Source organism: Vanessa atalanta, chromosome 12, assembly GCF_905147765.1.
Source record: "Vanessa atalanta chromosome 12, ilVanAtal1.2, whole genome shotgun sequence".
NCBI lineage: Eukaryota > Metazoa > Arthropoda > Insecta > Lepidoptera > Nymphalidae > Vanessa > Vanessa atalanta.
This window is the reverse complement of record NC_061882.1, coordinates 114,426-136,487: the sequence shown is the minus strand read 5'-3', so window position 1 is coordinate 136,487 and position 22,062 is coordinate 114,426. Positions and strand designations below refer to the sequence as shown.

General features: G+C 36.1%; 1 protein-coding gene across 2 annotated transcripts in view; it reads left to right on the top strand.

Moving 5' to 3' along the window:
• Window positions 1-22,062, top strand: part of LOC125067640 (A disintegrin and metalloproteinase with thrombospondin motifs 7-like) — a 66,545-nt gene that overhangs the window by 4,529 nt on the left and 39,954 nt on the right. For both annotated transcript variants that reach the window (XM_047676340.1, XM_047676341.1), the window contains exon 2: window positions 17,318-17,674. In XM_047676340.1, the coding sequence (XP_047532296.1) occupies window positions 17,497-17,674 (178 nt within the window). In that variant the 5' untranslated portion in view covers window positions 17,318-17,496. The remainder of the gene's footprint in view (window positions 1-17,317; window positions 17,675-22,062) is intronic.

Here is a 22,062-nt window from a genome sequence, read left to right as displayed (position 1 = left end):
TTATACATTAGACGTTCTGATCGTTTCTATGGGAATTATAATCTTTCAAATGCTCGATTATAGCCAACAGTTTTTCTTTATCTTCAGGTAAACTATAATACTTTATTGTGAGGCAAGTTTAATTATACACAGCATTATAAATTAAATAAATGAATAATAATATTTTTCGTATTTTTTTATCTATGGCGATACCCTGTACGAGTTTATGGCAATTTTATGCACATAAGAAGATTAATTTTAACTAGATATTTCACTTATCATTTACGACAGAACCCGTTGTGTCATGTTATGTAAAAGGCTATCTCTACGCAAGTGGGACTGAAACGAGCGGAATAACGTTATATAAAATGTTTATATATGTTATCAGTACATATAATTCAACGTCTAATATAAATTTAGAATAGTTTCTATGTCACTTGCGGTAATGAATATTTATTCGAAATATATGAACAAATGTTTTATTTCGCTTCGTGGCTAATGTGATAAAATATAAAGAAACTAGCGCAGAACGATAAATTCGATAATACAGCACGCCGGTAATGATCCCTTTGTACCGCTTTGAATACTTGAATAATAATGATAAGAACGGTCGATGAACGAGCGATCGTGAACTTGGCTCCGTAGCCTTCGCCGCGTCTACGTTATACGTATTATTGTTAATGCAACAATTAGTGGTGCTCGTCGGTTCTGTATCAACGTACGTTTGAAATGTCACTTACTCAAGTCGTACTTGCTTAAGATTTAGAAGATTACTGTAATACATAATAAATTCTCGTGATAAAAACTGTAAATATGCTTGCCATATAGAAACAAAATAATATTACGTAAATACAACTCCTATGTTGACCTTATCGATAAAAGAATAAAAGGAATTATAATATTGTAAATTAATACGTCCATATTATCATGCTGTTTAAACGCGTTTCTCTCGGAAATTGGACCGGTAGCTAATTTGAATAATTCTTTTGCCTCAGATATCCGTTTACTGAGGAAGGTCATAGGCTGTGTAAGTTAACTCCGCGACCCTAAGGAGCGGAGCATTAACGTCGACCGATCGACCATTACGGCAGACTGTATTGAATAGGCGCGCACGCATGCCGCGCGACGGCGACGGCGATGGCGGGGCGCGGCCGATGATTACATGGAACTAGCTATTGTGACGGTATGATGTTACTAAATTATTCAATTTTCCAGTTGCGCGAGGTAACGTCTCCGTGTGACACAGTTCCATTACGTCGGCTGCTTTGACGAACACTTTACAGTAATATATTTCACTTTCTAGCTTGACACGCTGACTATTGATATTGAAAAGTAATTTTATTTAGCGTTAAATGACTAAAGAGCTCGCCAAGTCCAACAGATTATTAAATAATCTTGCTGATATGGTTTTATAACAATATTTTCCGTAAGTGTCGAAACTAAAATCAAGAGAATACGTCAAAGCCGATCGATAAAATGTTTGTTAAGATTTAATTTTCACAAATGTATATACACCACCGACGCACGGAGAGGACGGGGCTAACAGTGGGACATTTACTTACAGTAAACTTATTGTACTTCCTTGCACGTTATAATCATATCGACTTCTTACTGTTATAGGTATAAATAAAAGCATGATTCACAGTTCTCTAACCCTTCTAAAATCGCCGAGTAATTAATACGAAACATTTAGTGCTAGTTACCGGATCTCCGAATGTGGGTCGAACATGATTTAGTCTATTTCGCGAGACCGTTCAACTCTTACCCGTTGACATCGAAGTCAGTAGCCTCAATATTTATAAATAAGTCTATAAAATAAACTGCCAATTTTATGGATCCTTATTCACTACAGGAAAACTTTTAGCTGACCTACTTTGCCTCAACGAACTATGAAATCAAATTTGGCTTTCAGACCAAACTCGATTACAATAAAAAGTTTTCTAGATTTTGCTTGACAAAGTTCGTCGTTGCTTTAATTCATATAAAATAACGGTCATAATTAAAAAAGTATGCCTTTGACTTTTATAAAATAAAAATAATACACTAGGTATATTTTAAAGATTTTATTTTAATTTAGGAATCAAAGGGCACGATGGAATATAACAATTGTAAAACCTCACTCGAACATATATGTACATCCCACATGAAACTACGAAGATTCCACTTCAAGTTATCTGCAAATAGAGCAATATACATTCTAATATTGATACAAAACGAAAACAGGGTAAAAATAAATCAATTATACAAAAAAAAACGGTACACAGTATACAAAGTCAAACATCATGATGAGAACGGTGATACAGATCTCAGGTGATAATCAAGCGGTAGCGCGAGCCGACCGCGTAATTGTTTGCAAAGAAATTTGAAGAGGCATCGAGCGCATGTCGGCCTCGCTACTCCTTTATATAACCTAGAATTTGGTCATTGTGAATTAATGTGAAATACATATATAACGTTTTGTTATAAATATCACCTAAACACAATTTACTAGGCGGCTCTATGTAGCTGTACTACATAGAGCCACCTAGTAAATTGTGTTAACATAGTATACTTTGTAACATAGTAGTTTCTATGATTCTACCCCGAGCAGCAACTCTGTGTTATCGTGCTACGGTATGAAGGGTGAGTGAGCCGGTGTGTTTACACACATAAGTGACAACATCGGAGAAGATAATAATTTAAATGGATGATGGCGCATTGATGATGTGAAGAATTGCTAATATCTCTTACAGAGCCCATGCGAGGCGCCCAAGTTTTTGTCTGTCTTCCTATTTGAAATGTATAAAAGTCTTCTCGGTGCGCCCATTCGCAGAGTTTTACTATGAAATAATACTCAAAAGCTTTTACGGCAGAAATGGTCAACCGATACACATGGGCCGAGTGAATATATTTAACGTGTCTGCCTGTTCTATTTCCGAGGCTTAGTGGCTAACCATTCAGATTTGGTTACTTTGTACCAGATGGCAAATAGCATGCCGTGCTCTACTGAAACAGCGATTCATCTGTCTGACACGATGCCCCAAATATCGCAGTTCAATAAAACTTCCTGTCGACTTTCCGTGAACTTGCTCGCACCCGAGCGCAATGAAAGCGCGTTTAAAAATAGCACTAAGAAACATTGGCTACGTTTAAAAATATTGCTCTCCTATAGCTTCCATTACGTTTTAAAACTAATGTATTATAATATTTTAGAATTTTTTTTTTTTGGAACAAGCTTGTATATATTAGTTAGTATAGTTTGTATCGTATTACATTTATACTACATTACAAGCCCACAGCCGAGAACATTTAGCAGCTTTCGATATTATTGTTTTAATGGCATTACTTTTGTGCGTTGAAATGACCCCGGTAGAAAACTTTAACCAGCTCGAGTCTACAATTGAAATTACCTGTAAATAATCCTGTTCTCCGTATTTTGATGTTGTACCATCAACACGTCGCATGTGCATCTGTAAATTTTAGTCAACATATAATAATGAGTAGGGTCATAATCACCCATTGACTTCGGTATTTTATTGAATATTAACCACCCGCGCCTGTAGTTCAAAGGCTCACTCATTCTCATCGAAACACAAAAACACTAAACATTGCTGTTGTGAGATAGAATACTTGATGATTAGGTGGAACCTCCCCAGTCGAGCGTAACAGTTTGTTGGAGAAAAGATGATCGATTTAGGTTCTTTTGTGACGCGGTGAATAAAAATAAGAGTCTGTAAATGTTCCATTGCGGAGGCAAAGGCCCCCATCCCGTTGGGGCGATGGTTTAGAGCTTATTCAACTACTCGGTCAACCACCATATCAAAATCAAAATATAATTTATTCAGGTAGGCTTTTATAAACGCTTCTGAATCGACATTTTACAGAACTGTTTTAAACGTTAAGCTCCCACCGGTATTGATGTAGGTAGATAGACGCACTTGGAGTGGAGTTTTTATACAACCCCTGCAGTTTTCCTGCAGACATTTCCCTCACCGTGCTGTGATTGCACGATGGTTCATCTCGCCCTCGTCCAGGTTTGAACCCGCAATCTTTAGTTTCTAATCACGGTGCCATCTCGGCTCGTCGTCGGTTTTTGTGACATACGTATATTATAACAAGATTTAGTAGAAGTATAATGTGTTTATTAACTTTATGTTTAGCTACGCAGTAGGCGGAGTGATCGCTTGGGGCGCTAATGATTGTATTCATACATTTGCATATATTACTACACTTAAAAGAAAATATATCACTCAACGTGGTACGTAAATGGTGCCCATAGTAGTGTGTAGGACGAAGATGCGTCGCTCGTTAAATGTAATTAGCGACGTGATGCGATACACTGAGCAATCGCAGCGAACATTGATTGCGTACTTTAGGGAATAAGTCGGTCTTTGTTATCATCTCGTCGCCTTCACTTAGACTCTTCTACATTGTAATTAATGACTAATAATTTTAATACAACTTTCCTGGATACATTATATCTGACGTTATATTTTTATGAGTAAATTTATTATTTCCGACTTTTATTTTAATTGCAGAACATTTCTTAGTCTGATTGGGTCAAAGTTTATCTGAGTGAAGATATCTTAAAATGTAATGCATTGTGGCTGATTTAAAACAAATAACTATTTGTTTAATGTTCGAGATGTTTTAATTTCAATATTTTGTGATAAATTTATTTTAATGTTAGTGCTAAATATGTTTGATTATAGTTATTAATTATTTTTTATTAATAATTAAGCTTTTACCGCGTGTGGTTTTTATTTTTTTTTTCGCAAGAATACATAAACAATTATTATAAAGCGATCAATGTCACGGCAAACAATCTATCGGCTGTACCCTCATATTCTAATGCACCGCCGAGCAAAGATATGAGCTTCTCTTACGCTCTATCTTTTTAAAACATAACACAAGTCTGACATTAACGTGCGGTTCTTTCTTCTAACTGCGTTGCAATATCAATTATATCTTTAATCTATGCAACATACAAACATAGCCTACGTCCGTTTCGAAACTATCACCAATCACAGCGTCAATGGTTGTTTTCGAACACCTCGTCCCTCTATTGGTTGAATTGAAATTGAAATTAAGAGGTAGGTGTAGGTATATGGAAGCACCTTCTTTTCAATGTTACAAAACAGTATATCACTTCAAAGTATGACTTTAATTCAGAGCCTTCGAGTGTGTTCGCGCTAATAGTGTCAAAGGTCGGAGTTTATATTGATTGCTATCCTAGAGCAAGAGTTTATTACATAAGCGTACTCCTCGGGTCGCACAGTCTTAGCATGTCGTAAACTTTATCAATTTTGTCAAGTTTATTGGGCAATTTAGGCGCGGTCGTGTTAACGAAGGTGCGCATGAGTAGTAAATAATTTACGAAGATATTTGCAATATCGTCATGTGTTCGTTTGATACACACGCCCTGAGTGTAGTTACACATTTTTGTGGAAATTTTCAAGTTTGATAGTTTGATGAGGTGTTTTTTAAATCTATTATAATCCATCAATATTTAGATATGCTGTGTTCATCACCAGCTTTTATGAAATGGTGTCTTGCTGACTCACTATCAACGAAAAATACCCAACTGCACCGGTGATACTGTAGTGCGTAAGTGTGTACACATTCATAAGGGTTCGTCTTAACCTATTCCTTTTAGTTACTATTCGACGAGTCCGCTATTAAAACTTAAATAAATAATAGAGGTCCTTCGTTTTAGTTTACTTTAAATTTGTTAATATACATCACACGAAACACAGGCGTTGTTATATGAGATAATCTATCATACAATTTGCACGACGGGTTAACTCTGCCATAGGTAGCAAGGGGCTTGGGGGACGTTAGGCCGTTCTGATAAAGGACCTCATTTTGCGTATTTAATGAAAGCATTCAATCGTTCCGTAAAACCCTGATTATATACTCCGCCCACTCTCCTCAGTGCGCGTACTGACAGCGCCGGTTACGGTTACGGTTACCGGCGAGTATACATTTCACTATTTTCTCCAGACGTTCTGCGATAGATTTATGCGTCCTTTGCTCGTCCTACGCGCTCCTCGCTTCGTGCAAAATGTAAAACCACTTCTAAGTTTTATTACTATTGGTTATTTAATCTGTTGTACGAACGTTAGATAATCCATTTCTGTCTTGATATTTCACCAGTAAAAAGTCTATTTATAGATCTTCACTTATAGGAAGGTTAAAGATACTCTTGATCTTAATGCCGTTGCTAGGTAGAGCCTATCTGCCAAATCTAAAAAACAATCTCGTTTACTTTAGTTATAAATATATTTCCGTTTTAGTCCACTACAACTATTGAACTTCATATAGTTAATACATAACGTTACATTAATGAGGAGACATTTGTTTTAATATTAATATATTTATTATGTATGTACTGTGTAGATAATCCGTCTAGTAACGAAGGTCACAGGCTGTGTGATACCTTAGCACTGTGACGACAGTAAGTGAAATGTCAATTGAAACTGGTAAACTGTAATGAAATCATGGATCCTGCTCACGTGCATAAAATAGCATTACGGGAGGGAGACGTAGAGTGCATGGTTTGCTGTGAAATGAAAATATAAGACGCGGTATAGGCATCTTACAGTGCCAGCTCCTGCGAATGAAGTTTCCCGCTGTCCATCCGCCCGCCAAACTGCTCACCTGTCTTCCCAAAAATAAATAAGAAACGAATATTGTCTTGATTAATACTATTCTGGAAGCACAAGAACATTGTGACATTGGTAGATGCTGATTTAGTGTCTCTATTCTTTAGTATCTCTTAGTAACGTAACAAAGAGCAATCATGCAAGTTTGCACAGTTGAGAACAGAACAGAACAGAGAACAGATTTAGATGAAATTTATTGAAGAGATAGATTGAGTTCCGGGAAGGACAAAGGGATATTACGTAATTCACCCCTCGAGGGATGAAATGGGGACGACGGTTTGTGTGCTCTAGGTATTTCAAATTTCGAGCGGAAAAATCGCGAGTTCAACTAGTAAAATATATTTTTAAGATAACTACGATATATTTACTGACCTAACTAACTATAAAAGTAACGAAGAGTAGTAGAAATATGAGCTTAGAATGTAACTCTTAAAGCTATGGAATGTAAAATGTCAAAAATCAAATAAAGCCTTATCTTGAAGTAATTGAATGATTTCCGTGAGTATTAATTTCAAATTTCGAGTCCGACCTCTGAACTAATGTTATATGTCAAACCTATAAACATTTATTTATACCAGTAGCGAATCTCTTTTTATGAGTATACTGGAGGTTAATGGCATTTTAATGTGACACCTTACACACATGTAGTCGCAAGCATCGTCTTAAGTGCCCCTGTACACTACACTTACAGTAAAGTACAATGTAGGTATGCCTCCCTTGGACGAGCGGTTGTTCGTAAAACTGAATTTAGGTCTATATTTTATGTTTCAGCTTTCCATTCGTAAACATAATCGTTTCTACGTACTTTATTACGTTATTATTTCACGCATAAAGTAAATGTATCAAATGTTTATTATTATAATTTACGACCTCGTTAGCCTAGCGGCTAGTCTATTCGGCTGCTAATCATGAAGGCTTCATTTCGAATCTTGGGTCTGGCCGATAAAAACGAAGTGGTTGTAGTTAGTTCTGTATATCTACTTTTAGACGTAGCCTGGAGTTAGAAGGTTGGCAGTGGTTACACTCATGTGACTCGGTAAGCACGTAAAGCCTTCGTCGGTCTCGTCGACATCACACCCGGCTCGACCGAGGACCGGAGTCCTCCGCGCCGACTATAATGTCGTATAACAACTGTATTGTCGCGTCGCATAATATATGTGCTATTGTATATATATATATATATATATATATATATATATATATATATATTAGTTGCACATCAATCATACTAATCAAGTGTGATTATCATGTATCCTTTAAGCTATAAATGCCAGTACCAGCAGCGGTTTCACGGTAGCAATCTATTCTGTTTCGGCGCGTTCGCTGAGAAACGTTGTGTAAGTATTGACTGATAATTTAATTTATTCATTGGCACGTTAAACGTTCATTAATATGAAGCATTTAAAGTTAAGTACTTGATAAGGTGTTTCTTTTTGTATGTAAAACGTCAACAGTATAATTAAAGTAGCAATTGTCGTTTTCACGAGGTATTTTTTTAGAAATAATGTGGAATTTCTTCCTTAATATGACGAATAAACTGCTTTGTTTTAACAAGTCCTTGACTTTTTTAATATCTGTTAAAATTCACATATTGACACTTCTCTTCCGTGCTCCGTGCTCAACTGTTATTTGTAGTACATTCAATGTTAAACATTAAGAGTAGCCTTTGCACTGAGCCCACATTTAAGCTTCCTCGTGAACACTCCGAATTACGAATTAACAAACTATTCTCGTGCTACAACGGTGAGACCCACATTTTTTCATACATTAACATTCCTACCATGAGAACCGGTATATAGGTTCGAATCCGTCGTAAAGTGACATCCTTGACATGCCGAGGCACTTTAAGTCAGACTCCTTGTCGAAGCTAGGGCTAGATTGAAAACTAGAAATTGGATTTTTTTTAATGTATCAGTCGAACATTACAAGTATTCGAAATACATTTATAACGAAATACAATTTTGAATAAACAAATACTTTTTAGAACAACTCGTTGCTCTTCTGGTCGGGTGCGATTATGAAGGCCCGTTTTTTTGGCAATCTTGTGTTAAGCCGTTTCTATAAAAAACTTTGTTTATATATATATAATTATTATAATAAGGCTGTTCGTATAATGATTTATACCTAATTGTCTTTGTGATTGGATAATATTATCTATACAGTTTTTTCCTTATTTTTATCATACATTTGGAACGTTTAGTATACCTCAATATATTTACATAAAATAAAGTATCGTAGATATGAGTCTGACGCCAGAAAATTTATTTAGCACATTTACGATTCAATGAATATTTGACCGTTAAATTATTCCCGAACACATCAAAGTTGTACCCTCGTTATATGACAAACATCTGTCAATCGTATACACCTATTCCGATAATTCATCCTACACGTACTCGCACGGAACGTTTCGCATGTATGCATCTGTAACATTGGCACGCGGGCTTAAATCGCTATTCCGCGAAATCAATAGTTGACGGTGGAAACTATTGTACACAACAAGTGTCATCACAATTGTATATGCACGACTTGGGTTTCATTGATCCTTGTGACGTAGTGTATCATTTCGCATATAAAGTACTAATACTGGATCTCTCATTCAATACCTTCGATTTAATCTGTCAATGGTGTGAAGTAATCTGACTCCAATGTTTTGATCGATACATATATTTAAGAAATTTACATGTCGAGTGACAAATTATTATTGACAAGACCCTCGATGATCTTGTCTATAATAATTTGTCACTCTATGATTAGGCATATAAGGCGACTCAGCCTCTGAGCCATCCCGAGGAACAGGTTGAATTCAGCGTTCATTTCTTAATAGCAACCCGAAATTCGGAACTTAGTAGTGTTTACGATCTCGTGCCTTCGAAAACAAATAAAGCTATTGTGATGTGATGATGACGGATTGCCGTTCCATCAGAACATGAGTGCGTGTTGTGAGTGCGCAAACGTTTGTGCACTATATATAACATCTCTCGCAGTTGTCTCTCGTTGAGTCTCGAATGCGAACGATCATCGTCGCCGAAACCGGCCGGGAGATCATCATCACTATATTGGCAATATTGTAAATTGTATAAAAAACGCCTGCATTGATGTGACACGCATTTCTTCAAAATTTAATTGACACTCGGACTTTGCTCAGTCACATCACATTTCCTAAAGTCGACGGGTTAGAAAGTTCCTACTAACCTCGAGAGTATTATTAGTAATTATATATTTTATAAGGTAATAAAATATGAAATGATAATAATATCAACATTTATTTTACACCAAATATCATTAGCAAAATAAATGTTCCAAGGAAGATTATAAAATACTTCTTATCTAATGTTTAAATGTAACAATGGAATCAAAAATCACATTTGATTGGCGACCCGCGATGTCGTCCCACAACTGATGTCTATCGATGCTCTTGTATTTAAATAACTTATGGTAATCCAGCCAGATGGCGGCAGGCGCCGGCGCCCGCGGGAACATTACGTCCTACCACTTACCATCGATTTTATCCAGTGTTTAAGAAAGTTACCATTAATTAAACAAATTAATCTTTACGTTGAAGTTGACTCTGTCCTCCCGGATAGGGACGTAACATTCTAGAAACTTAGAAGTATGTTAAGATACTATGTTACGAGAGTCAAGGTATATTTTTTTAACAAAAGTATATGCAACGACTGAATGATAACAAAATATAATTGACTGTATTAAGGAGCTGAGCAGGCGCTGGAAATTTATAAAGATAATGTTAAGATAAAGTTATTTTGAGCTACAAATTTACGTAAAGTAGTGGTTTTTACTCGTAATATTTTAAAATAAAGATACGCAAACAAATATTATTGTGCAATAAGTTTCGAATCAAGCCTCCGTTCGTACTGTCTGCTAGTAGTCGTACTTCGTTGCCTTTTGTCGCGCGTTTATTAAAATATATTTTTATATATGTAAAATTATAGGTTTAAATAATTTAATAGGCAGTTTAGTTATGCTGCTTTAGTTAAAATAAAACGGCTAAAACAAATATTTTTTCATTATTTAGATAAGCATTTACTAATTCAGATCATACACGATAACTCTGTAACTCTGTAAATGTATTTAGTAATCGATAATTTTTCCAAATGAATTAACAAGTATGTCTCCAAAAAAAAAACAACCAATAAAGTTACATATAAATTTGAGTTATTAACTTAAATATTATAATAAAAGCATTTTATTACTAGAATCCGGAAAAACCAAATAGACGTTTATAATATACTTTGATTAATTAATTATTATATCAACGTTTTTTTTATTGTAAATATTAGTCCAAAGGAAAGCGACGCTAGATAATATAATAGCAGCATCAGAGGTATAACCGGTTGCTTTAATGTGTTAAAAGTTACTCGGCTCCTGCGTCGTGTTTGTTACAACTTCATTTGTTCTGAATGTTTATTTAATTAGCCTTACGATGCTTGGGTTATATATGGCCGAGTATTTAAAGTTGTCGCCGACCCATGTTTCCCACACGCTTTAATCAGCTTGCATACTTTTGTTCAAATTTAAAGAATGTACTTAATTTTCTCCAAAATGTAAAGTCCTCATGCAATGAGTTTAATGTTTATCTCATAGTATTTAAAATTCAATCGACAAGAAGACTGTATTAGGGCAATTTAGTTATATATTAAGTACGTATATAAAAAAGATGCGCGTAGCAACGCTCAGGTTCCTATTAAGATTAAAGGAACGACGATAACGGCCGTTCTATTTCTCGAGTGGCTGCTGCGAGCTCGTACAAAAGGTAATAATTCGTGTCGGGTTTACCCGGCGCGGCGCTACCGGGCCGGGGTGACGGCAGACAAAGCCGCGGCCGCGAGACGATGACGGATGCCCCGGCTCCGCTAAGGCCTTGTTCTAACTATAGCATGCAGCGATTTCACCGACGTACATTTTCGCACTGTGTACAAACATTTTATAGTTTCTTGTTTCAAACCGCTAATTAGATGTGTTTCATTGTTCTTAGAATAAATTTATTTAATTTTATAGTCGAGGAATCTGTACAATTACATCGGCATCTTGTTATTTTCAGAGCGACTAATATCGAATATCACTTTAATTATACCGCCTGTGATAATGTTTAGTACAGGCGATATTCAATTTACTTTTGTTTATTTAAGCATTACATAAAAAAAGTCGCATTACTGCTACAGGAAAACATCCAAATAACTTTCAGAATGTGTTTACTGGACATCAAAAAATGTTTAAATTAGGTAAACATTTAAGCAACATAAAGCATCAATAAGCGCAACATTAATTACACGCGCACGCGCATAAAAAGTTAACGTGCAGTAAATCTCGTAAAATTTAAAAACGAAACCCCGTTAAGCTTACACAAAATAATTTTATACGAGATACCAAATTTTTTACATTGTCTGTAATGGGACATAATTTGCTGTTTCTTATTATGGATGTTTAAATGCTGTTTTACTGTCTTTATTGTTTAGTGCTGTACTTATATTACATATTCTCGAGACAAGAGCCGAGAAAAAGCGGTGTAGACCATAATATGGATACAAGTCGAGTCCGACTCCGTCGATGATCGTGAGACCGCGGCCGGACGCGACGCCGACGCCCTCCGACATCCAGTGGCGCCAAGCCTTTATTATGTTTTCTTAACGTACCTTTTGTTACTCATTAAGTCGTCATTACGCACTTTATATATACGGCTAAACAATAAACGTACCTACTTTGTTAAAAAAAACTTTCACAGGAAGAGCATTATATTATACTAAGAAAAGATAAGCAAAGTCTAAAGTAAACATGCTCCGTCAGTCATCGCTAAGATAAAAAGTTAAAATAACCAGAATCAATATTGTGTCGTTATAACAATCCTTAAGAATATAAACATGTTCATTTGATGTCACGTTGCATAAAAAACGTATGAAATTATCCGAAGTGTAAAGTGTTGTGTAAATTCAATTATGATTTTATTGATATCGTCTCGGAACGACGTACGTAATTGAGCCTCGTCCAGTGTTACGATTACGCCGCGTTATCGGCGAGTCAAGAGCTTATGGTTTCATTTATAAAATCACCCTTAAAACGTGCATTACATCTTGATTGAACTCGCAGTATGCTTATGGGGTCGGTATTTTGATTCATTCTAAACTAAAAGATTGCTACCTATTTTCGCGGACGCTCGTAATCATTTCAATCAGGAATCAATTATGAATGTGCGGAGAAAAAATATTTTAATTGAAAAATATTGTACGATATAAATAAACGCTGTTTGATTTTGAAACTTAAGCTAAACTAGCAATCCATCCCGGTTTCGCATGGGTAAAGTAAGGATTGTATATTGTACTATTTTATAAATCGGCTAACAAATGTTTAAATCTCAATCGTTAGCTGATTTATTATTCCGTACTGTGAGTAATGCGTGTTTTAAATATCTCGTTATATTTTAAAACCACGATTCTGAATTGCAAAGTGTAAATAAGGCAATTTTTTTTATCAAGTTTAATCCTTTGTTACATTTAAAGTTCCAATTTTATATGCATGTCGCTCGTTGTGTCCGTGACTGTAGATGTTTTGGACACCTACGAATCTGTTATAATTTTGGCCGTGTTCGCAATTTTCTGTCTGATTTCTTCGGCGTATTAAGTATTTTTTGAGTCACTCATACATACTACTTAAACTATATCAGTCCTGAAACTATAAGCCACAATAACATGAAAGTTGCATATCAATAGCTCTGTCGTTCCCTTGTTACAATCTGAATATGATAATAACGAATACCAGTCGATATGGAAATTTGTTTATTTTAAAATTAAAATAAGATAAAAATAATAGTTTGTTTGTGTGCGTATATATAGATGACCTCTCTGAAACGCCGCGCCGGCCTCAATGAACACTGCACTCTAAATCTCCCTTATCTCTTGTTTAACGAACACTGGTGGGAAGAGTTTGATTCTAGGACGTACGTCATTATTAGTCTAGACTCAAATCGGGTCAGCGCTGAGATTAAGTGCTGTACATACACTGATATCTTGGTCGCTGATAACGAGATACTACGTGATACCGGCAACTCGGAGAGTTGTAAAGATTAAGATAAATCACGCGAAATGAGATGTTATTATGCAGCATTATAAACTGACGCTCAAGATATAAGTTTAAATTTTTATTTTTGTTGCTAAGAAATGACTTCGTAGATTAAATTAAAATATTAAAAGCATATTAAATTAAAGCTAAACGGGAACTGATCATCTTGCTAGGCGTAATAGGATAAGGCAGTAGGCAATGCAGAGGGACTAATGTCACCCCCAGGTAGCGAAGTCGATTTAATGCAGAACATAGACTGTGCGCGGGATGATGTTTCAAGTCTGAAACTATGTCTTCAGTCGAGATTAAAGGAACAGAAAGTTATGGACAGACCAACCCCAAACAAATGGGAAGAAAACAAGCAAATGATGATAAACAAAACAATATAATAAAATAAATTAAAAAAAAAAAAAAGAATTCTATCAAAATGTATTATAATTCGATTGATATAGAACATGTCCACCTTATGTTATGAAATCAAATCCCGCGAGAAGAAGCAGCAAGTAACTCGCATAGTTGCTCTTTTCAAATTATTCGTCAATATCCATTGTTTGCGCGTAAGACTATGTTCAACACATACTGAAATGTAGTCAGTTCAAGTTCAAACAAAATCGTCACGTCGGAGACTGGTAAAACTGTCGAAGCTATCGAAGAAAGGCCCGCAAGCGAGTTTCTACATTTCGTAGGTATATCGGAGAAAACACTTTTATATTTAGAAAAAAATATATTACGGAAACATTTATTCGATTTGTTCGACAGATTTAAACGTTATCAAAACGAATGCTACCATTATTTTACGCTTTCTGTGCACGTAAATGTTCGTTTAAATTTTGTTATTTGGGTCACTTTCAGAGATATTAGACGTTTATAAAGAACACATAAAAAATACATTAAGAGTGCGGTGAGGCGTACTAGCACTTAGTTGGCTGGCTGCAAATAGGCGAAGATACAGCTTCCTGCGAGAACGGTAATTGGATTGTAAAATTATTTGAGATCTCTGTATTTTGTTAATTCTCACTTACATTTATATCTTTGGTATAGAGCCGACGTGGCGACGTGCCTAGAACACGTGTACGTTGACCGAAGATCGCGCAGCCGCATCTGGGTGACACCACGGCCATAACATATGCCTTATTATCCTTTAATTGTGCTCGTGATCCGCTGTGAAGGAAACATCGTTAGTCAGCTCGCAAGAGTCGAATGCATTCAACATCTACTTATCTCCTTGATCTAACAGTCCCAGCTGTGGGATATTTTCAAAATACGTAATACGTAAGTATTTTCAAAAAAAAATTCCTTAAATTCGGCTTTATATGATCAAAACGGATATTGGTATTTGACGCTAAATGAACAGCGACACACTGATCCATGGAGTGATGGAGTTTGTAAACATACTCGTGAGTATTCATTTTGATTCCATTAAAATATTGTGATACAATTCTAACATCCTTAATATGCGGTGAGACACGGTAGGAAGTCGAAGATATCTCTTTCTTATAGAAAATATACCTCATCGGAATCGGATTTACACAAGTGCGTTGAATGACAAACATAGGAGTAAGTAAACTGAAGTCGATGTATTTATCGAACGTGTCCGCTGTTGGTAAGTAGCAACAGCGTGTAAACAGAGCAATACTTACACAGATGAAAATAAGGCAAGCGCGTAACGGTCCCGTGAACATTACTAATTATTGGAATAATTACAAGCATGGCTTTCAAATTTAAAGAGCGGAGTACATTTTGTACACGTTATGAGGTTATCAGTTCCGTTTGAATAAAACAAAAAAAAACGATAGCAATAGATATTTCTGCAATTGACCTGTATTTCCAACAATATAGCGTGGGCACAGACGTGCCGCACCACGTGCATGCGACACCGCGCTACCTCGCTGACGCGATCGACGTCATCCATTTACAAGCGCGGATCTGTAGTATTGTGCAGGCTTTATTTCATTATAAGAAATCTACTAAGCCCCGTTACTGAAATCTGAATGATAACCATAGGAATTAAATTGGCTTATTGTCGATATCTCAACGGGCAAGGCTCTGTGCTCTTTCTACTTTTGTAAAAGAGAGGGAAGGCAATTATTACATTGCAACAGAGGCTGCTTACCATACAATATTTTAAATACTCGACTGCTGTCTATGATTAATAAAAAAGGTTTCAGTCAATACATGTTCAACTCAGTGTTTTTTTTTTTCTTGAATAACAATAACGACTACGTCTAAATTGATTACAATATTATAAAATAATATTAATTACTGAGATCTCCGAAACGCGCCGCATGTTCCAGTTAAGTACGCTAACCCACATAGATATCATGTAAGACCGAACTATTACAGCATATCTTTGTAAGATACACCTTCAGTGCAGCACGTCCCACCTAGAGACAAAGTAGAACAATACACCACGGCCACACGTAAAGTAAATTACTAAGCCTTGAAACTCCGAACTCCAATTTAATGATCTGTCGTGGCGCCGTGTGTGTGCCTTCGTTCCTAAAAAAACAAACAGAAACGAGATGATATTACCAAGGAGCCACGTCGCCGGGCGCCGGCTTATCGCCGGCACGTGGGCTCTAACATCCCACCTTTAGCCCTTTCAGAACTTTTATTCCTAGTATACATTTACAACTCCGCAAATACGTCTGCTATATAGTATCTACGTAACGATGGTGTAAATATGATATTATTTCAACTTGTCTTTAATTATTGCCGATGGTGGTAATCATATGTCGAACCATTCTTTATTTAAGGTTTCGTAAATTCCCATAACGCGACTTTTAAAACATACGCATCGTAATAAGAAAATTCTTTGACCTTTAGCCATAAATTACGTGTTTTGTAAACGTTTGTTTATGGTAAAACATGCATGTCTGTCAATCAAACCCATTTTGGTGATCGAGAATCGAAATCTTTACCTTCTTAAGATATAAAAGAGCTACCGAACTGTTCAGCGTCGCAGTCGTGCGACCGCGCGAGTTCTTTATGGAGTCTTTGTCTTTATCTGTTCGGTTGCGTAAAGCTTATAGCATTTCAAATTCGTTTATATTTATTATTTTCTTGTTCACTCGAAGTAAGCGAACTGGTCTCGTCCGCGTCGAGCGCGACAACGTAATTATAATATGTGTATACACACAAGTGGGTGAAGTGTGAGATAAAATTATCTACCTAATAACGAAAATTATGTAACACATGGTACCACTTTAGAGATAGCACCTTGACTCAACGGGCGGCCGCGCGGCGCGCTAGTATCGCGTCTCACGTATTATTGGGTCGCTCTGCGGCCGGAGCTCGACCATCTTCGTACTGGCTTACTGACAATAATATACTTAAATAAACTATTTATTTTTATATAGTTAGTGGATTATTATACTGAACTTTGAGTTATAAAGTGCTACAATTAAATAAATGTATGGTGTGACGGCAATTAGTGTGGGTAAAACTGATATCAATTTTATTAATCGTTATAGAGACTGGTATATTTTCATTGATTCCAAATCGTAACCTCGTATTCTGATAAAATCCCAGACTCGGAAAAGTGCGTAATTTTAAACGAGCGGTATTTTTTAAATTTCTTTTAAGACATAATTATTAATCTATACTTATTTTTCTCGCAGGCCCATTATAATGAGAGTACACCCACACCGGGGACTAGCAATATCGATATCGAACTATAAACACAAATTATCAAGCTTGTGTTTATAAGACGCGTCGCGACTGTTGCGAGGACGTGAAGCGGATAGCATGTCAACTCCGTAGCCAGCGTCTAAGAACAGAGGCAGCATTGGTACAAAACATGCGTGCTAGTGTCTGCCGACCTCATACAAAGATGGATGTGCGGTGTTCGATATTTAAACTTGTACTATTTCAAATGGTGGTGTTGCCGTGCAACGCGAAACATCTCCTCATGAATATGCCCCGAGTGGAGCTCGTGGGCGACGTGGAGCACAGCATCCAGGACACCCTACGATCCGGTAAGTGATTCCTTTCGTTTTACCATTCTTAAAATATTTATTCTTATTACAAATATTTTGCTGTCATATTATTAATGGGTGTATTTTTTATAATGAATTATTTTCCATCTCTAAAATAAATTTAAACCATTACAATTTCAATAATTACACAAATATCTGAAAGCAATTCGATATGTATCTTCAGGCTATTGATGTGACATCCAAACAAGATAAACTAATAATACACGAATTCCAAATAACCGTAAGCAATTAAAATTGACGGATGGAGAGATAATGTGAATGTTAAATGTATAAAGTTGTAAAGCTAATCTCGGGAGTTGTGTGTGCCCGGCGCGACGCGACTCGCGAGTTTGAAATGCTGATAATTGGATTCGAGTCGAGTCCCGAGGGACGGCCCGAGATTACCTTTGAGGGATTATCTCCTCCGTGCGTGTAGGCTTAGGATTAGCACTGTGTCGTGTCTGCTCGTATTCTTATTGTAAATATATGTTGTATTTAAACCACTTTAAATGCTAAATATAAAATTGGTAATTTAGACGGAAGGCCTCATGCGTCACTTTTTCGTTTTTTAAATGTTGCATGGACACGTTTTAAGTGATCTTTCCGGGGTAAAAGTATCCTTGAAAGGTTTTACCGTCTCAGATTCTTACGCAGATGGGGACTCACACGTAGTAATAGTATGAAGGTCGTCGAGTGTGAGAGAGCGTGCAAATCTTTAAGGATTTGTATCTCACGTTACAGTAGTGTCGCATTACTAAATCGGAATTGTCGGATTTATATCTATTTAAAAACCCGCATTTTATATTTAAATAGACCGAAGTAGTTATTACGTCGTCTTTCCGATTCATTGAACGACTGCAGTTAAACAACTTCAACGAAATGAATAGAAACACATCTACCTAAAAATAAGTTCGATCTTTACTCAACACAACGAGCACGAATTCTCACCGATGTTTCAGAAATGAAGTAATTACTTAAACGCAATGCCGCAGCATAGTTTATTCTTGATCTCAATAACATGTCGAAAATAGACCATGGATAGCACAGTCCAGAGCAAACAGAAAGCACGCACAAATGAGGCATGAGCGCAATGAAACCAGACCATAAAACAGCAATCGTTGGCATGCTTTACAAAACAAACCTATTATGCAAACCCTGTAGCCATCCGGGCGGGTCGTTGACCTGGTCAAACTCATTTCTGCGATTTAATTATCAAATTAATTTCTTTAATTACCTATGCCTAAATTATTATAATGGTTTATTATGTAATCGAAAACAAATCTAATTTTCGCTATGACATGACAATTTTCAAGGTTATTTAAATACGAGTACAATTATTTATAATTTTTTTATCATTAATGTGTGATAATAGCCAAAATTTGTCACTGAAAAGTGTAAAGTATAACGATCTGTTCTTATCAAACTGTATCAATATTTGCAGAGTAAATCTTATCTTCTATGGAGAAAACTAGCGAATCTTGGTCAGTGACGCGACTGTGACGTCAGCTGTCCCTCGTCTTACACAGATAAAAGATAATATCTCTTTAGATCACGATACTTAATGTCAAGGTACGATTCGGACGCAGATTACCTATTTTATTAAAATAAACTTATTATCAACGATGAATAACAATTTATTGTAAAATAATTATTACCCGTTCTGTAAAAAAAAACTGAAATGATTTCGAGTGTATAAAATAAATGATCTCTAACAAATCGATGGTATTGGTAAACAAATATATTCTTCAGATACAGAGAATAGACACGCTTCATCATTATTTTCTCTGCGTGAAAGCCTTAAAATCATTAGTTCTTGTCGCAGCGCGCATAATACCTGTGTTTACTTACTCTGATTAACTACTATTAAGAATGATGTAACTTGCTTTATCATATTATACAAAATTAATCTTCGCGAGTTAGCAACGGGTTTCTTTTTTTGTAATTGAAAAAAAAATGTATTAGATGCGTACCTACTTGTATCGACTTTATACGTATAAAGTATAAAGTCGATAAATGTAGGCACGCATATGAAGTCGATACACGTATACGTTTTCATCCAGTACTCGTGCGAAATATTGTTAAAAGGAATTTTATGGGCAGATTACTACACAGTATTTTTCTAACAATAAGAAAGAATTCGTTAGATAGAGTCCTATATAATTTGCCATATTAAGCGACGTTTATGATTACTACTCGCAAAAAGCATATTATTGTATGGATAGTACCTAGTTAGATAACTTCGTGCAACTTAGCAAGCTCTCCAGCCTCATGATATTAAAATATCGATACACACGAATAGATACCGCTGCATGACGCCGTCACAGCGCCACGTCAACAGTTGTCACTCGGTCGAATTATACGTCATTTTTAATTTTATAGAGGTGTTGGAAACTGCATATGCCGAATACACTTGCCTGTTATGTAGTTATTTCCAAGTGTCAGAATTTTGGATGTCGCACATGAAGGCCGATACTTTGAATGTCACGCAATGAAGAGCCTCTGCGTGAAACGTCGTAATTGTAAACAATGTAAATGACAGCGTATCGTGCCAAATCTTTGTTCAGAGAAAAGTGAAGCAACGTTTGTTGTCTATGTTTTCTTTATAAATGTCCACCCACGCACGGCGAGGTCGGTGCTCTGGCGACGCGAGACGCGAGCATGTAGTCCGGTAGGGGGCGGCACCGGGGTAATAGACAATAATTGCTGCCAAGCCCCTAGTCGAACACGCTTGTGAGCATTTGTCTAGCGACCGAAGCACCCACGCGGCCGCCACAAAAACTATATCAAGTCATGTAATCGACACTCATTTTAATAAGCACAATCACAATCTATTTCTGACGTTATTTTTATTTCGTCTTCAATCATTTTAGGTGTTATCATAACACAGTATCTATTATATATATATATATATTTTACATTATGGGTTTGTACGCGCGCGAGGTAAATAATGTGTAATGACTAACTGATAACCTTTTGTGTTTTTTGTTATTTTTATCCTGTATCATTAAACGATGAGTCGGTCCAAATAATTTACATAAAAAAGACTATTTAATCGTAATTGTTACCGAGTTTTTGGCAACGTAAGACAATATTAAAAAGAGTTAAATCAGCGCGTGGTATTGGTTCGAAATTCAAAAATAAAACTGTGTATTTAAAATAATAGAGATGCCCTCACTTATAAGGAATGGGAAAAATGTGAGGTTGCAAGTGAAACCTGTGTGGCCTTACTAGTAACGGAGTGTCGAATGACTAGCGTTACGCGGTGCTGACTGCTGACTGCAGCTGACCACGCGAACCTACTTCTTAGGAAATTGCTCATATGATCACCGGCAGACTTTTGGATCTTTGATAAATGCATCAAATATAAAATACAGCCAGCGCGTGTACAGTCTGGCGCCTGAGATTATATTTCTATTTTATTTATCATAGTGATGTGTCGATGCCGATGCCGATGATAATTTACCCAAATTAGTCAAGTTGTTCCACATCATTACTGAATGATGAAAGTTGCCTACTGACTATTTAATGTAATTACACCGCGGACGGGTAATAATAATACTTTATATTATTGACACTGAAGAGCTAAATATACTTTTTATACGGATCCTGAACAGCTCGTAACTGCAAATACCGGCTTAACGTACAATCTACTTTAATAATCATAGTTTGGTCAGAACGGTTGTTATGTTTACGTGCGAGGACGATAAAGCAAATTAAAATTTAAAACTGAAATCAAAAGTAATTTGGATTCGGAACTAAAACGAAAAGAGCAATATATAATTACGTTTAAAATATATGTGCACGCATTTCAAGAAACCTCAGTACTATGTTATGTTTAATATTGTTTTCATTACAATATTCAATCGAAAATCGAAATAGGTAATATAATATATTCGAATAGAATCCTACTGCTCGCGCATCGTCGTTTCACAAGATTCAGAATGTAGATAACGAAAAGAGTCGGCCAGAAACTCAATAGTTTTTATTTTTCGTTAATTAAAATACATGTTTTAACTAAATTTGCATATACCTACTATAAAACTCGACGCTTTATTATCGATATTATTTTGTATAGAATGATATACTTTTAATGTTAATTTGATAACAAAAGCTTTACACGTGTTGGTGACCCACCTCAGGAAGAATAAAATGTAGCAGCCCGTGACTATCCCACGGCTGGACTTAGTACTCTCCCCTTATAGACAAATTATATTATTCCATGACACTGTATATAGTAGGTTGGTTTAGGTACACGTCGAAGAATTTCATCAGAAACAACATGTTATTTCCTGTTGATATTTCACCGCCACGTGAGGTGAAATTATAAGTACATGAAGGAAACGTGTCGTCTCTGGAGACAACTACGTTGCGCTTTATATTGTGAAAAG